This window comes from Dermacentor albipictus, chromosome 10, assembly GCF_038994185.2.
Source record: "Dermacentor albipictus isolate Rhodes 1998 colony chromosome 10, USDA_Dalb.pri_finalv2, whole genome shotgun sequence".
NCBI classification, from domain to species: domain Eukaryota; kingdom Metazoa; phylum Arthropoda; class Arachnida; order Ixodida; family Ixodidae; genus Dermacentor; species Dermacentor albipictus.
In genome coordinates, this window is record NC_091830.1 from 57901461 (window position 1) to 57917076 (window position 15616).

The 15616-nt window shown below is 46.5% G+C and overlaps 1 protein-coding gene across 2 annotated transcripts in view; it reads left to right on the forward strand.

The window, feature by feature from the left end:
• Positions 1-15616, forward strand: part of LOC139050600 (putative sodium-dependent multivitamin transporter) — a 60666-nt gene that overhangs the window by 39932 nt on the left and 5118 nt on the right. Inside the window, exons 12-14 of one of the 2 annotated variants that reach the window (XM_070527172.1) lie at positions 1154-1240; positions 3070-3254; positions 7915-8015. In XM_070527172.1, coding sequence (XP_070383273.1) covers positions 1154-1240; positions 3070-3254; positions 7915-8015 — 373 coding nt within the window. The remainder of the gene's footprint in view (positions 1-1153; positions 1241-3069; positions 3255-7914; positions 8016-15616) is intronic. The other variant, XR_011508967.1, reaches the window with a different exon arrangement.

Below are 15616 nucleotides of genomic sequence, written 5' to 3' on the forward strand. Positions count from 1 at the left end.
TTACCAAGTGTTCCCGCCTTTCTATGAGAAAAGGAAATTGTCACCAAGCTACATACATTCGCCGGAAATAGAGCTATAGAAGGCGTGATTTAGGGCGCAGTTTAACGTAACGAAGTGAGCGCCTTCCACATGTCACTCATCGCATAGCCACAATAATCAAGTCGTTATCTGCTTAACGCACTTGTCCATTTCTTTCTGTGTATCTAAACTACAGTGATTTCTACCACGGCTTTGTCCCTGATTCACACTGAGATAATCTTCCCTTCAATAGTGGCGCCCAGAACATTAACTTCTATCGCTCCTGACACGATGCTAAGCCTTCTTATTCTTTTTTATTCAATTTTACATATATTTTATGGGATTCTGCACGATAAGTCAGTACAGATGGAATGCCGTGACTACATTTGAACACATAAATCCCAACAGCACAGAACAGCATCGCAGGTAGACATTGTGTAAGCGGTGCACCTGCAGCCATATGCGAAAAAGCGCTGACATTAGTAGAAACTACCGCCAATGCGTGATAGTCACATGCATGGCCCTGCGAGTGCACCTGTGTTTGAGCCATTCGTTTCCTCTTACGGGTCTATTTGCACTCCCTTTGCCTACCTGTACTTTTCCTGTTTTGTTGCGATGATCAGCATGAAAAGCTATCCACCTGCAAAATAAACGTTTCGGCGAATGTACAGCGATGTGTATACCCATTCGGTACCTATCTCCGACATCGAAATTCTCTGCTTTTTACACCATACAACAGTGAATGTATGTTACATTGTTCGACAATATTATTAAGTTGCCCTTACTGATTTAGGAATTCTCGCCATATGTGATAAGAGGCGGATACCCTTAGTCTTGCATCGGATTGCAAGATTAGTAAATTATTGCAGACTGGCAACATTCATTTCGACACTTCACCATCCAGAGCACTCCGTAGGCTCTTCTACAAAATTTATATCTATCTCAGTTAGCCTGATGCCCGCAAAACTGTGCTCGGGATATTGTGGTCTTTCCTTCGCGTCTTCATAGGGTGTCAAGTCCGTTTGTGGAGCATGCGTGAAACACGCGTCCTCTGCTTGAGTATTTAGACGAGTGCAATTGATTGAGATGTCTTATTTCTTGTCATAATCACTTCGTTTCTTGTTTCTACGGGCAGCTGTACATGTCGTTTTATTGCTCTGCGGCGGGACCATTCGCTGGACTGTTCCTGCTTGCTTTGTCATCACCATGGGTAAACTCAAAGGTTAGCAGCACTTTTAATGGTTTTGTAATGTTGATAGATCTCTGTAGGTTCGTGTGTTTCGATTGACTAAAAAAAGTCCATTAATTTACGGGAAGGCACTGTGCGAGCTTGAATGAATAAAATAATACAATGGTTTTAATATCTTTACAGCCATGAGACGAATGATTAAGTTGACAAGCGATAACTACAGATGCCAGTTATGAACAAGTGTCTATTTACATAGTCATGTTTGGAGCCAGAGAAGTAATTTGATGGGTGCCTCCTCAATGTATAATGACAAAGAGAGCACATGCATATTTTTCAATGAACACAGCTTCACTTTTTTTAGTTTTCGCTTTTTTTAATGGCCCCTAAGGCAAACGTTAATGAAGGGTTACAAATGTGACTGACATTAAAGGGAACTGCAACGTGGTGGCGGCTTTCTTTAAGGAGAAATATCTCAGCCTAGGTCTTTGTGCAAGCCAAGGTGGAAAGGGAAATTGTCCTAATGTAAGTGCAGTTTTCAAAAGGCAGTCGTTATACGGAGCTTAGAAATTCATCCTTATGCCCAATAAAAAAAGTAGATATACGTAATTGAAAAGTGAGTTATTTTATCACCGTACACGCACCCGCCATAAGTAGCATACAGTTGTCTGCGAATGCCACTGTAGTGGAGTCAATGAAGGTTTGTTAGTAGGGAGAGTCTGTGAGCACTGCAGCTGTGGGTGCCTTTTCAGATGGTAATTGAAATCGGGTTAGATTTCATAACGATATTATCGTAATATTTAAGTGGAGCGCAAGAGAATTGACTGCGACGCCTTGCTTGCCTTGTTTACGGTTCGTTTTGGATGTTGGAACGTGGCCAAGCTTTTATTCAATTTCAGCTTCCAATCGTCGTATTTCTTGTACTTTTGGACACAAACTTAACTTTATTGCGCTCTGCAAACTTTATTGTTGGCTAGTTAAGGAAGTTGTTCTTGCTGCGTATAAATTCTTTCCTACTCCTAGGCGGCTTTTAGTTTGCGCACAAAACACACAGCCTTCTTGAATATGTGCAATGTGGAAAGCCGGGGGAGTTGGCTGTCAATAGTCATGCCGTGTGGGCGAAGGACCGCACTGAATGGGACAAAGCGGAGAGAGCACAAGGAATCAGGATGTGAGGCGAGAGTCGCCTATCCTTGTGATCTCTTTGCTTTGTCCGCTGCAATGCGCTGGTTCCCCTCCCTCCCCCCCCATGATACGAAATTGAATAGGCGCTCGTAAAGACTGGCCCCCTCCTCATTGCGCCCTTTTAACATCTGTGGCAGGCCAAAGGGCACCGCCACGGTGCCACTAGCTGCCTGGATTAGCCCTTAACGTAAACAAGGAACTAGTTAGATGCGAATTAACCCATGAAAGCTAGTAGTGCTCTAAGTGGCTAGGGTTCCACCCATTTCGTGGCAGAGGTGAAATATTCTATTGTGTTTATGTATCAAAATTAGTCGACGTGATTGAGTTCTCGTTGATTTTCTTTGAATTGATTCAGTTTCCAAATACTGATGTTGGTTCCGAATACCAACAGGCGGGGAAATGTCCTGCTGGGAACGAAGGGCATACTTTTACAAACTGTCAGGGCATACGGATGTGCAGTACCTCATGTTATTTGCGCTTACCTCTGTTATAAAAAAGCTAGTGCACACGTCGGAATCATCTAAGTATAGAGTACTTATGGTACGTTCAGGGGCAGCTTTGTGGTGTATTCTAGCGCACACCAAAAACATCTATGGAAGATTTTCTGTACGTAAGTTTTTTCTCTATATATATACTTTTTTGACACGACCTGCATTGATCACCAGCACTGTACTTTCTAGGGCGTGGGCAGCGCGACAATGCTGGTCTGTTCGTTCCTGCTTTGGCATGCTATCGGAAGAAGCCTCTCGGATATAGCGCCCCCACCGTTGCTTCCGAAGACGCTCGACCGCTGTCCGGTGCCATTAAACATCAGTGACTGGATTGGAATACCTTCAGCTGCAACTGACATCCAACCGGTTACAAGGTTTGTTTAGTTCACACATCACTGCGTAAACTACCGCCAGAAAATTTCTTACCAGTGACCGTTTTTGGTGCGTCAAATGTTGGGTACAACTGGGTGTAGTAAAGCCCATACTTTCGGCCCTTATCTCACCATGACTGTGTAGCCAAGGAAGCTAAATTATCAAAAATGAGTGACTATGTCAGAAAACAAAGCATGAACTTAGGAAGAACTGAAAAAAAAGACATTCTGAACTACTGAGTTTAGAAAAAATTTGCGAACTACAATTCCTGCATCACTCACGAAAACAGTGTCTGTAGCGTTGCTCATGCCCGCTGAAATTCACGCCTAATATGTTTGTAACAGCTAGCAACACCTTGCACGGATCCTTAGACTACTCCAAACAAAATTTCAGCTACGCTGAAACTTTGGTAGGAAATGTTCTGCAGACGTTGACAGAACGTGGGATTCGAGCCACAATAGCAAATTTATAGGCACGGACAACGTTGCCGGAAATAAATTGATGTTTTGTCGAGTTCACAGAAGTCGGCCAGGTTATTTTATATGTCATGAGGTATTATAAGCATCATATTGCCTAAACTTCTGTCCATAGCAACATTTACTCGAATTGTACTAGGCAGGTACAATATGAGTATAGAAATTTAGTTTTTCCGAATGCTACGTGGTGAAGCAACTAAAAAAGCCATCGTAGCTATCGTGGAGCAGTCGCAGAAGAATAATTATGCCCCGTACCTAAACGCTGTTTAGGCATGGAACATTCAAACAGGTGTGCTTAGGCGAAGCAAGCGATTATGAAGGCAGGAGAAACAGGATGTGTTTCTTTTTTTAGAGCGCAGCTCTTTGGCGTCCGTTCCTGGGTTTCGCGTCGTCGTCGGCGTTGTCCTCGGCCTCGTAACCAGCTCCGCCCCCCTTTCATCCCCCCAGCGCTAGCAGCGACCGACTGATACCGCTGGATGCCACTGACGCCGCTAGAGAGTCAAGATAACGTGACTGCATAGAACACCGTCGCCGCCATGCAGAAAGAGGAGGAAAGGGTCCCCCCCCTGTTCTTGTGTGGCGGATAGGGTGCTCTTCAGTTGCCGACGCGCCGGTTATTTCACGCAGGCCCCGGCACGTCGAGGAATACGTGACCACCTTCCCACGGCTAGACCTGGTTCTTAGCGCTGCGGAAGCGAGGGTATCATATTGTTTGTGTCGGCATCGGCGGCGTTGTCCCTGAAACCAACTCCGCAGCTGGGGTTGACTCACTATCGGCGTCAGCGGCATCAGTCAGTCGCTGCTATCTCTTCCCTCCTCCCTTTATCGTGTTGTCCGCTTGCTGCGCGCGCTTCTGCCCCTATCGTTTGCCGCTGGGTGTACACGCCGCCCCCCTCCCCCCTCTTCCTGCGAGTCTCCGGTTGTCAAAGCGCCGGCTCGAACTTAATTCCTTTCTTCGCTCCTCCTCCAATGCAACCCCTGTGCGGTGGCAATCAGAGAGCCAGATCGGTGGCGGCGGATCTGTATATGTGCACCGCCCGAGCCGAAATTGCCGCTGCCGTTCGCCACTGCGATGATTGTCAAGAACTGTTAGTGGAGTCTTTGTTAAAGGAATACGTGTGAAAAATAAAATAAAAATTCTGTGATAGCGCATACATGTGTTGCTCGATTTCTTTGCCTCAATCTATCGAAAATGTGAAACAGCTTATTTGCTGCGCTCAAATTTCGCATTAGGAAGTAACGTAATCGTCGGTAATTTTTTAGTTTTATGTATGAAAACGGGCAGCACTCCAACGAACTCGGGGTTTCCGCTCGGGATAGCTCCACATGCACATGGAAACGGTGTGATTATAGGCAAGGCAATTATCTCTCGAATCGTACATTTGCCGAAGCACGTCCGGGCACCTACAGTCGGTGTTCCGCGTTGCCACTTTGTTCCCCCGCAAAAGTAAAGCGCTGTCCTTCCGGCAGCATCAGTTTATATGAGCAGCGTTGGTGTGCTTCTTAGAGCACGCGCATCTGACATGTTTTCAGCCTCAAAGATGTTCGTTTTACTGCGATGGCAATTATATGGACACTTCAGGCGCGTTTTTGCCGTCGCAGTGTTGTTCCGTAGGCAGTCTAAGGACGATAACACCATCGTCGCGCGCCGTGTGCTGTATGTGCGAGCGAAAACAAGCCTGCGAAGCCGACGATCGGGGCTCAATATGGCGTGCGCGAAGGAGGAAAGCGGTGAGCAAACGCACCGACCTCCTCTGTCGCGCGAAAGGCCGCGAGAGAACGGAACGGAGACAGGGGGGGGGGGGCAGCGTTATGTTCCGGCACCAACTGCGCACTTCGTTACCGGGCACAAGTGGCGCAACGGGAACTGACGATCGCGGCTCACTCTCACCCGCCATATATACGATGGAAAGCAGGGAGGCAGCGCGGGAGGGAGGGGAGCTGCTTGGACTCCGCCAAGTGCGTACTTAGCACGGCCGTGCGCGGTCTCCCGCACCGCCGTATGAAGAAAGGGTTCTGCAGAAGGATTATACCTTTGTGCGCGCTGTGTTCCCGCCGCTCTTGCGTTGACTCAGTAGACCGCACGAAGGTCAGTTCGCACGCTGCTGCTGGAGCGCTTGCTCGAACCAGCGTTCTGATAGCGAGGCTCCGCGCTCCTCCAGTGTGATGTGTTCATGTTGATGCGCGCTGACACCATGCTTGCTAATTTAGTTCGTAAGAGAATGTTCGTAAGAGAATATTATTCTTAATTCGTATAGCTATCCACTAATTTGCTATTGCAGTCGATGCTTCGCCTTTCAGGCTAAACTGCGGCTTCTTTAGGTGCTTAAAAGCACAATCTGAATGTGTTTGTGTGTGTGTGTGTGTGTGTGTGTGAGAGAGAGAGAGAGAGAGAGAGAGAGAGACAGTTTGGGAGGATGCTGAGGTTTCTTCTTTTACAGTGGAATGGGGTAGCACTCAAAGATCACGGACTGCTTCTTACGCTCTACGGGAGCTGCAGTTTATGTAATCGTTATGTTTTCCTGGAAACGCTGGCGGCGAACGCTACGCACGAACACGAGCTTCCTGTTTTTTTTTTGCTTTTTGTTGATGGTGTTGCAACCAACCTATACTCCGTTCCACACATAGCAGTCAACCCTGTGGAAGCTACGCAAGAAGTTCGGTCAAGAAATGTTATCACTTCGCACGTTCCGTCCATGCTTCGCTGCGCGCCACCAGTGTCCGCTCGCGCATGTAGGTACACGAGGCTCCGCGAAACGGGTGTCAAATAAAAGCCCGAAAAGCACGACAGAAATAAAAATGATCTCGAAAGACGCATTAGTAGCCGTATACCACAGTGGGTTTCATTGTTTGTTTCATTCCATACTGATCCTATATTTAAGACAGTTGCGTACAATTGCGGTCGAAACACATCGAACTGTATCCAAGTGCGAACGAAGCACCTACAAGAATTCTCTCTAGCCTCCGCAGCGTTGATTGCTATTTATGGAACGCAGTGGGTCGCGCCGCTCCTGCTAAGACAGACCATGAATGGCAGCTGGAAAAAGGGCTTGTGTTTGAGTTTCTACGTAACGCAACTATGTTTTCAAATAGACAATTAAAATCTGACGCTAGCATGTCCGTACCTTAGGTGTCAGTCATACTTTGCAAATTTCTGGCCCATAAGAATTTGAGAAATTCAATTAGTTCAGTAACGCCTATGCGCCACGCGGAGGGCTTGCGTGGTTTGCTATGCTTGGTTCGGGATGATTTGCTCGGCCGCAGACACCAGCGCCGACATCGGCGCCGATGCCGACGCCAGATTTTCGGGGACACGGGGCTCTTAACGCTGTCGCGTTAAGGGTGTCCGTATGGGAACTCCGCGCCGGGGCTGGCGTGTGGCATTTGTCTAAAGAAGGGCGCGCCTTTTCACAGGTTTCTTTAGGCACTCAAAAAGTTGATCATGGGATTCACAATTGCATCGCGTCATCACCATCACCTGACACGACCTCGTTCCTGTTATATGTGAGGCATGCTTATTACCAAACAAAAAAACGGAAACGTCATGCGGTAGTTTTGGAGGACAATGTTCCCCTTTAAGAAACTCGAGATTGGTGCTTTATGTACGTGACCGTTTCTCTGGAGTAAGTGTTTGCCAAATTGATCTCTGAATGTTGCCGAAGTGCCTGAGTGGAGGGGAAGTTTATATATAACAACAGCTTTGCGTAAAATATTCTTAGAATGTATAAATGGAGAACATCATAAGACCACGAAAAATGTTCCGCATAAAATATTCTGCTCAGTCTTGTAGCGAAAGATAGTAACGTTTTCAGTTTTGCCGCAAAGCTATTGACCCGCGTCAGTTGCATGCCTGAGCACCCAACCGTGGACATGCACTTTGTATTTCTCTTTGGCATGTTGCTGTTACTGCGTGACTGTATCTTAAATATTTTCTATTTGTGTTGTCGCAATGTCGCACTGTATCGTTCTGTATCAGTACAAAGACTTCATACAAATGCCGCGCTAAAGCTATTCCCTTTGACGAATCCAATGAATTCCATCAAATCACGGCAAGTATGGTGTAAAGTTCATGAGAGCGAAAGCCTGGTGTTCAACTCTTCCACGTGCGCCTTATGATGCATATCTTGCACCATTTGAGTGTTCCGACTGCACTTAACATTACTATACCACATGTCGTAAAATGCAGTTCGTCTGTGTTCCCACTGTACCTGGTGTCTTTTTACTGGATATCCTTCATTGGTGCCCTATCCACAATCGTCTTGGGAACTACCGTAAGCCTCCTGACCGGTGAGTTCCAATCATGAATACTCTATCCGCGCATAGATATGATCGCAACGTTAGAGCAAGAAGAAAACTTTACCTAATGCGCCTCGACTCATATTTATGGAGATCAAATAGGTAGTGTTACTACCAGGAATCAAGTGCATACAATTGCAAATTTAGTTATCAAACTGCTCGCCGAAAAACGTTTTTGAGTCGCCGTTTCCGCCACATTATTACGCGAAACGAATGAATGAGGAAGTTACTATTTACAATATATGCACAAGTTTAGGACTTCAAGGCACGAAGGTGAAAAACATTCTCACGTTGAAAGCCCAGAGGCACCTCGTGGACTTTCTAGCGTTGTCTGGTTCTTTGAGCATCTGTGGTTTGGTGATATTAGGCAGTTTTAGTATACCGTTTATCAGCATACGCAAGGAGTTGTGTTACCGTTTCGTGATCCACACTGCACATTCCTTGTACCTAAATGGTGCTGAATCCATTACGCACGTACATTTCTTCAACCTAGTGCGACAACGCAGTACAAGCTGCAGTCAATAAAGAGTGCTGTTCTCCCGCGCAACGGGGTAGCTCGCCTGCTGAACATCGAACGCTGCTATTACGCTCTGTCTTCATTCGCAGAAACACACATTGTGATAGCCCTAAATTTTACTATACTGTCCAAATCTTAGGAAACTGTGAGGGTTAACCATGTCTGAGTGGCCAACCTAGGTAATGTCACATTCGGTTAAAGTGAAAACGTAAAGCTGGAGTTTGTAAGGCCTGTTTTACAGGTCATGCAGCGTCCCCCTGTAGGGTTCCATGGCGTGCGGAGTTACTGCCGAAAAAGTCTCATTCAGTTATGACTAGTTCGTATCCCCACAACCGGATCGCTCCTTGACGATGCGGTCTGGGAATTTTTTGGTCGCCAAAAAGAAATGTTCCCCGATTCCATGTTATCCACTCTGAAAAACAGGAAAAACCAGCACGAGCGATCTCACTTTTTGCTGTTTCGAAATCCCTAACTCAGGCCCCTGGAACGTCAAACGTCAGGCACCTGGAACGTGCAGCGTCAAAGATGGCTGGCGGCGTTCTCATTTTGGAACTCTGCGACGAGAAACTTCGTAAATTAGTATCGCTTGGAGATGTCCCAGTCACAGTGGCACCACACGATGAACACCGCCCGTGGTGGTGTTTCCAATAGTGGGGTCATAGAGCTTACAGAAGTTGAGCTACTGGAAGGCTAGGGCGAACAAACGTATAGTTACGAGAATTCTGCTAAGGTGCGCCAGAAAAGAGGTCAAAACAAGGCATCTGATACCTTTGGCTCAAGTGTGCGTGAGAGTATTGAGGCAGGCGATACGAATATTCGGGTCAGACTATATGTCCCAAACTCTCTGAGGTATTTGAAATGCCAGCAATTTGGTCGCATTTCACAGAACTGCCGGGGCCGCCATACTTGTTCTAAATGCACTGCTCATAAGTACTACTGTGAATCGTGTGAAAACCCTCTCCACTGCGTGAACTGCGACGGGGAGCAGCTGCGTACTCGCGGTCGCACCCGTCATGAGAAAAAGAGAAAGAAATTGTGCCAAAAAAATTAAACTAGGTGATTTTATGTGCATACAATGACCGGAAATTGTGACAATAAAAGTAAATGAAAATTTGTCATTGAAGGAAGCACGCAGGCGGGGTGCCGTACCTGCCTAAAGGCAATTCTGCCGAAGTGACGCCTCATGGGTCAGCGCCACAACGGCCTCCGGCGGCTGGCCGGCTCACCCACAGTGAGCCGGCAGTGACGTCATCCGTCCTCTTGCCCTCTGCAGCTAGCGCTTCTCCGCCAACACAGAAAATGGGACCGCCGACTTCCGGGTTGGTGACTTCCAGGGTTTTGTCTCTCTAGACGAGGCCTTCAAGCGAAACAAACCACTCGAAATAGCGGGTGTCCAGCGCCTCGGAAGAGGTGGAAAGACCAACCATTAAGGCCGCACGAATCTCTTGATCGCTCCAAGAAAGACAAACCACGCATCAAAGGACCCGGAAAGGGCTCTGTTAGCTTACTCCTTTTTCTTAAACAGACAGCACAAAAACCACGTTCATTCATGGATACACAAATATTACACTGGAATGTCAGAGGTACACAACCCACACAACCTTGACGACATCAAATAACTCCTATATAAGTATAATAGAAAGGTAATCTATGTTTAACGGACACATTTAAAGCCTACGCAAACAAATTTCCTCCGACAATAAGCTATTTTTCGTAACGAACTTGATGACGCTGTCGTGTCATCTGGTGGTGTGGCTATCATTGTCAGCAGACGTGTTGCCTGCCAGGGATTAAAATTTTGCATGCCCCTGGAGGCACTTGCTGTCCGAGGGGTGCTGTTTGACAAGGTAGTCCCTTTCAACTCTGGTTACATCCCTCCTAATTATCAATTTATTAAAACCGAATTTCAAAACTACATAGATGAACTTCCGGAACACTACATAGTTTTCCGATATTTAAGCGAACATAATACTCTGGGGGAAGACTCTCGCTGTGATGCCACTGGAGGCCTGATAGAAAACATCCTATTCTCTTCCTGCTTGCTTAAGAAGAAAGAACCAACATTCTACAACCCTAAACACAAAACCTTTTCTTCTATATATCTCCTGCGGTTTCCTTAACTATGCGGTTTCGTTAACTGACGCATCTGCCCTGGGATGATGTCTATACCCTTAGTATAGACGATAAAGTAGAATACTTAACAGTATTTGTAATTGATGCTGCATCACTATGCATTCCCCAAAGAAACTGGTTGCCTTCGAAACGACGTATTCCCTGGTGGAATGATGAGCGTAAAGAAGCGTTGGAGAAGCAAAACAGGGCTTGGAATCTCCTACGTAACCCCTCAAACACAGAGAATCTAATTAACTTCAAAGAAGTAACAAGGCAGAAGAACACGCTGCTGCGCTATACATGAAGTTGGCAAAACTACTAAGTTGCATCACTTATACAGACGAACGAAAAGCCTGGAACAGGGTGTAAAAAATAAATGGCCACGAAACACATCATGTACCTTTAGTAAATACACAAGGAGACACTCTTTAGGACCAGGCATCTTGTAGAGGAGCACATTTCGAGCACATTTCCTGTACAGCCGATTACACAGATACATTTAAAAAATACCAGCAACAAGCAAAGTGACTGCCTCTAGGCCGGAGAGACATATCCAGTGAACTATACAATCGTCCATTTAGAATGGTGGAGTTCCAGTCCTCCCTGAATTGTTGTAACAAGTCCGCTCCAAGAAGGCACATAATAATGTTTGAAATGAGCAAACATTTACACCCTGAAAGCTACACAGCACTACTCTCACTCTTTAACTCCATGTTTTCTGCCGGCTAGATTCCGTCCGCCTGGAAAGAAGCAATCGTAATTCCTATTCTCAAAGACGGCAAGGACCCGTCCTCACCCAGTAGTTATAGACTTATAGCTCTGACACGTTGTCTATGAAAACTATTTGCGCAATTGGTTGACTGGCGCCTCATTCAGTTTCTTCAAAGCTAGAAAATGCTCTATTTCATACAGTGCAGTTTTAGGGAAGGAAGATCCGCAACAGATCGCATTATCCTCATTGAGACAAATGTCCGTGATGCTGTTGTCCATAAATAGATTTCCTTGGGAGCATATTTAAATATGGAGAAGGCATACGACACAACTTGACAGTTTGGAATCCTTCGTGATTTGCCTGAAATAGCAGTCCGAGGCAACTTACTAAACGTGTTTCAGAAGCTACCTCTCCGATTGCTCATTCCGTCTTAGCGTCGGTAACATTTCGTCTTGTACTTTTACTCAAGAGGCTGCTGTTCCACAAGGTGGTGTGCTGAGCTGCGTTCATTTTATTGTCAAAATCAACTCGCTCCATGCTGTCATACCACGTACTATGTTTTATTCTGTATATGCGGATGACATCCAGATATGTTACAAATCACATACGCGATGCTCTCTACAGAGGATTGCGTATAACAAACACAATAACAAACAAATCTCACTAGGGCTATTGTGTTTACGGACTCATCGAGTGTAGTTCGAGCCGTAACGATTCTACAAAAACGTAAGAACAATGTTCTTAATGAATTGTGCGCATTGCTATGCTTTGCTTATATGGATAAAGAAGTCATCATCATTTACTGTGTGCCTGGCTACAGTGGCGTAAAAGGTAATGAAGGTGCTGACGAGAACGCTGCCTCTGTAGCTTATAGCGACACTTACACAAACGTGCACATTCTAGCCACTGAACTTAAACCATACCTACGTCACTAGCTTAATAACCACTGGCATAAACAGTGGGGTTCTGGCGCATCCAATAATCTGCACTTGATCAAACCCAAGTTAGGGCACTGGATATCGGAGAAAAGAAGACGATACAAGGAAGTGTTCCTTTCTCGATTAAGGATAGGTCAGACCTTCGGCAAGCACTCTTGTCTACTGACTTGAAGTGACCCTCCCTCGAGTCCAATGTGTAGCGACAGCTTCACATGTCCTCGTCCAGGGCAGTGAAATAGAAACTGAGCTTAAAAAGTGCTTACATTCTTCGTATCTACAGCGTATTTCCCTTTTCCTAGCAATTTTTTCTTAGTAACGTGCCGATTTTTAACCTGCAAACAGTTTTAGCTGTTTAGATGAAGTTAGCGTCCTAGCAGTCATTTGGCCGGGTCATGTGGAGCACAGCCTCGCCTTTCAGGTTGTAGCTGCACTGACATAAATTTTTACAGTGCATGCCTCTCAGCTATTGCTTTACTTCAAGAGCCCTGTGGAGGCCGAAGTATTTGTATGCATCCTTTTATATCGCTTCTTCGTACCGAAACTTACATACTTTTTTTATCAAGAGTCAATGTCATTATTTTGATGCTTACATATTTTACACAGTTGACAACGACCTGCTTTTCAGCCTCCTCACAGCCACATCAGATCTGCGTTTGCAACTGAATTTGACGATTGAACACTTATTACACAATTCATTACTATATGTCATGGTGTTCTGTGGCCATAGCTACGCCATACATTATCATCGTTGAGGAGGTCGACCTACAGCGCCATACGTTTACTGCACACTGGGGCCCGTTATGTCTTGCAAGAGGTTTGACCCTTCCGATAGTATAACTTATTGCATTACCGCGTGCGCAGCAGCTTTTAACCTTCGCGTGTTACGGGAATCGGCGCCCCTCCTGTCGCATGTATTTCTATCGTCTTTATTTTTAGCGCGTTTTTATGAAAACCGCCAAGATGAACCGAGTCGGCGAAGCCATGGTACTGTTGTATTTTTCTCTTTCCTATAGAAGTTACGCTATTCAGGGCGCTCATCTGTAACAATAAGGATAATTACGTACTGTTTGTTATTTTATCGCGTAAAACCGCAGCAAACAAACCCGGCAAACTGCGCATCGGCAAAGGTATTAGAGATGGGGCTACATAAAAAATGGCAGATTAGGTTACGAGGGCTGCCCTCTGTGAGGGGTATATGGCAAGATAGCAACTGAGTCGCCATGGCAAGTGAAATATCCGGAGGTTGTCAAAAAACTGAAAACCCCGATTTCAAAGCGATAGATTCTCCGCATCACTAATTATAGTGCTGAAGGCTAGAGTGGGCATCAGCTCTTTGTAAAATTAACTCTCATTATATTTCTTTAAATTTATTCTAGAGGGGCGATAAATAGCGGCGATCCATGAAAAGTGAGATTGTACGTAGTATTTCTGGTCGTGATAGTCCCAATGTGATTGCAGCAAAATTACAATTCTTTATTGGGAGGGTTAATGCCTCAGGGCATACAGGCGTATGGGATGTGGGCGAATAAGTATGATTACATGACAGAAAAAAATCATTTGCGAATCTAATAAAGTCTACGAGGGATCGATAATGTGGTACCTGCGTCCAAGCAGTGTAATGGTTAAGATTATGCGAAAAGTCCCGCTGCTGCGAGGTGCCCAAGACTCGTCGGTTTCGACGCAGGGCACACCCACAGCAGATGGTGAATGCCGGCTTCAGCATTGCGTGATTTGCAGATTGGACACTGAGGGCGGGGATATAGCTGGCAAAATGGCGGCCTCTCCCGAGTCACGGCAGGAGTAAGGGAAGCGCCTACCAGGATTCTCCGAAGCGCGACCTTCTCTGCACGGGTAAGACTGCGGGGGAGGCTTACCGCACACGAAGGTATGAGAGCACGTGTGCGGCGCCCGAGGAGCTGAGTCAGCTGAGTCGGGAGCTGAGGAGCTCCTCCGAGGAGCTGAGTCAGTGACGATGTAGAGGTCGCTAGACGGGTCGCAGAAACCGCACGCCTTTGGCAGCTCAGAAGGTCGTGCGGGGTCCACTCGATATATAATTGCTGCGGGATGCTTACCGCCAGAACATGGATCTGTTCATGTATTTCCGGGATGTGATTGACGCGTCGCAGGAGCCACGTCACCTCGAGGGCATCAGTGCTGATGACGATGCTGGCCGTGGGGACCATGGGGAAGGCGATCACTGAGCACAGCGATTCTCGAACAGGAAGGAGCTCAGTACAAAAGGAGGGAGGAGGCTCTGGGATTTCATACCGGGACGTCTTATTCAGCAATGTTTTCAAGGGCAACAAAATGCAGTGGTCCTTTCACAGTCCTGGATGCTTGCATCAACGTAAATCACGATGGATCCACGCGGCAGGTGGGCGTCTCGAGCTATAAATTGGTCACGAAGCGACGCCATCGCGTGAATTGATGTAGCGCGACGTTTATCTGTTGGCTTGGTATCACTCAGCTGTACAAAAGTCCGAGAATGAAGAACTAGCGATAGCGGGGGTAGAAGGGAGTGGGAGAAAGCGTGAGCCCTGAGAGCCAACGTTGCGTGCGAAAGGCTGGCGTTAAGCCTGAGAGCTTCACGTCGCTGCTGAAGCGGCTCATCTATTGTGTTCAAATGTGCGTTCTCTTGGAGAGCCGCGATCGAGGTGATGCGGAGAAGGCAAGGCATGGCCCTCATTGCCTCCAAATTAACAGCTTTGAGACGATCCCACAATTCCCTCCTCAAATGCAGGAATTGGGCTTGATAAACAAGGCGTGGTTGCACTATCGCCTTCACCAACTGCCTTCACCAATGCGCCTCAGCAGACGTCTAAATCGCCTGCTTTTTATCGCTGGAGAACCAAGCAGTACCAGTCCCTGACTCGAGGACCGTCAAAACCAGAATTTTTGTAGTTGAACATTGCTGATGGAGGTGCCGGATAGATGAAGACGAATGGGTATTGCAGAGAGTTTACGCCAGACCCAGCAGTTGGCGACTCACATGTAAGCAGATTAGCTGACGGAAAGCTTAAGGCCGACAGAAGAAGCGTAAGTCGACGTAATATCTAAAGCTCATTGAAGAGCAGAAGCTTGAGTCTACAGGTCACGATGAGTGCTGCAAACCGTGATGTCATCAGTGTACAACAAGAACTTTATGTCGGATACACCGTGTAAGCGCCATGCAAGCGGGATGAAAGCAATAGTGAATAATGTGGGTGAAAATACCGATACGTGGGGTAGGCCGCGAAGACCGATAGATGAGCCGATGGCATCATCACTGAGGTCACCTGCAAAGTGCTGTGTTGAAGGAAGGATTTTACAAAAT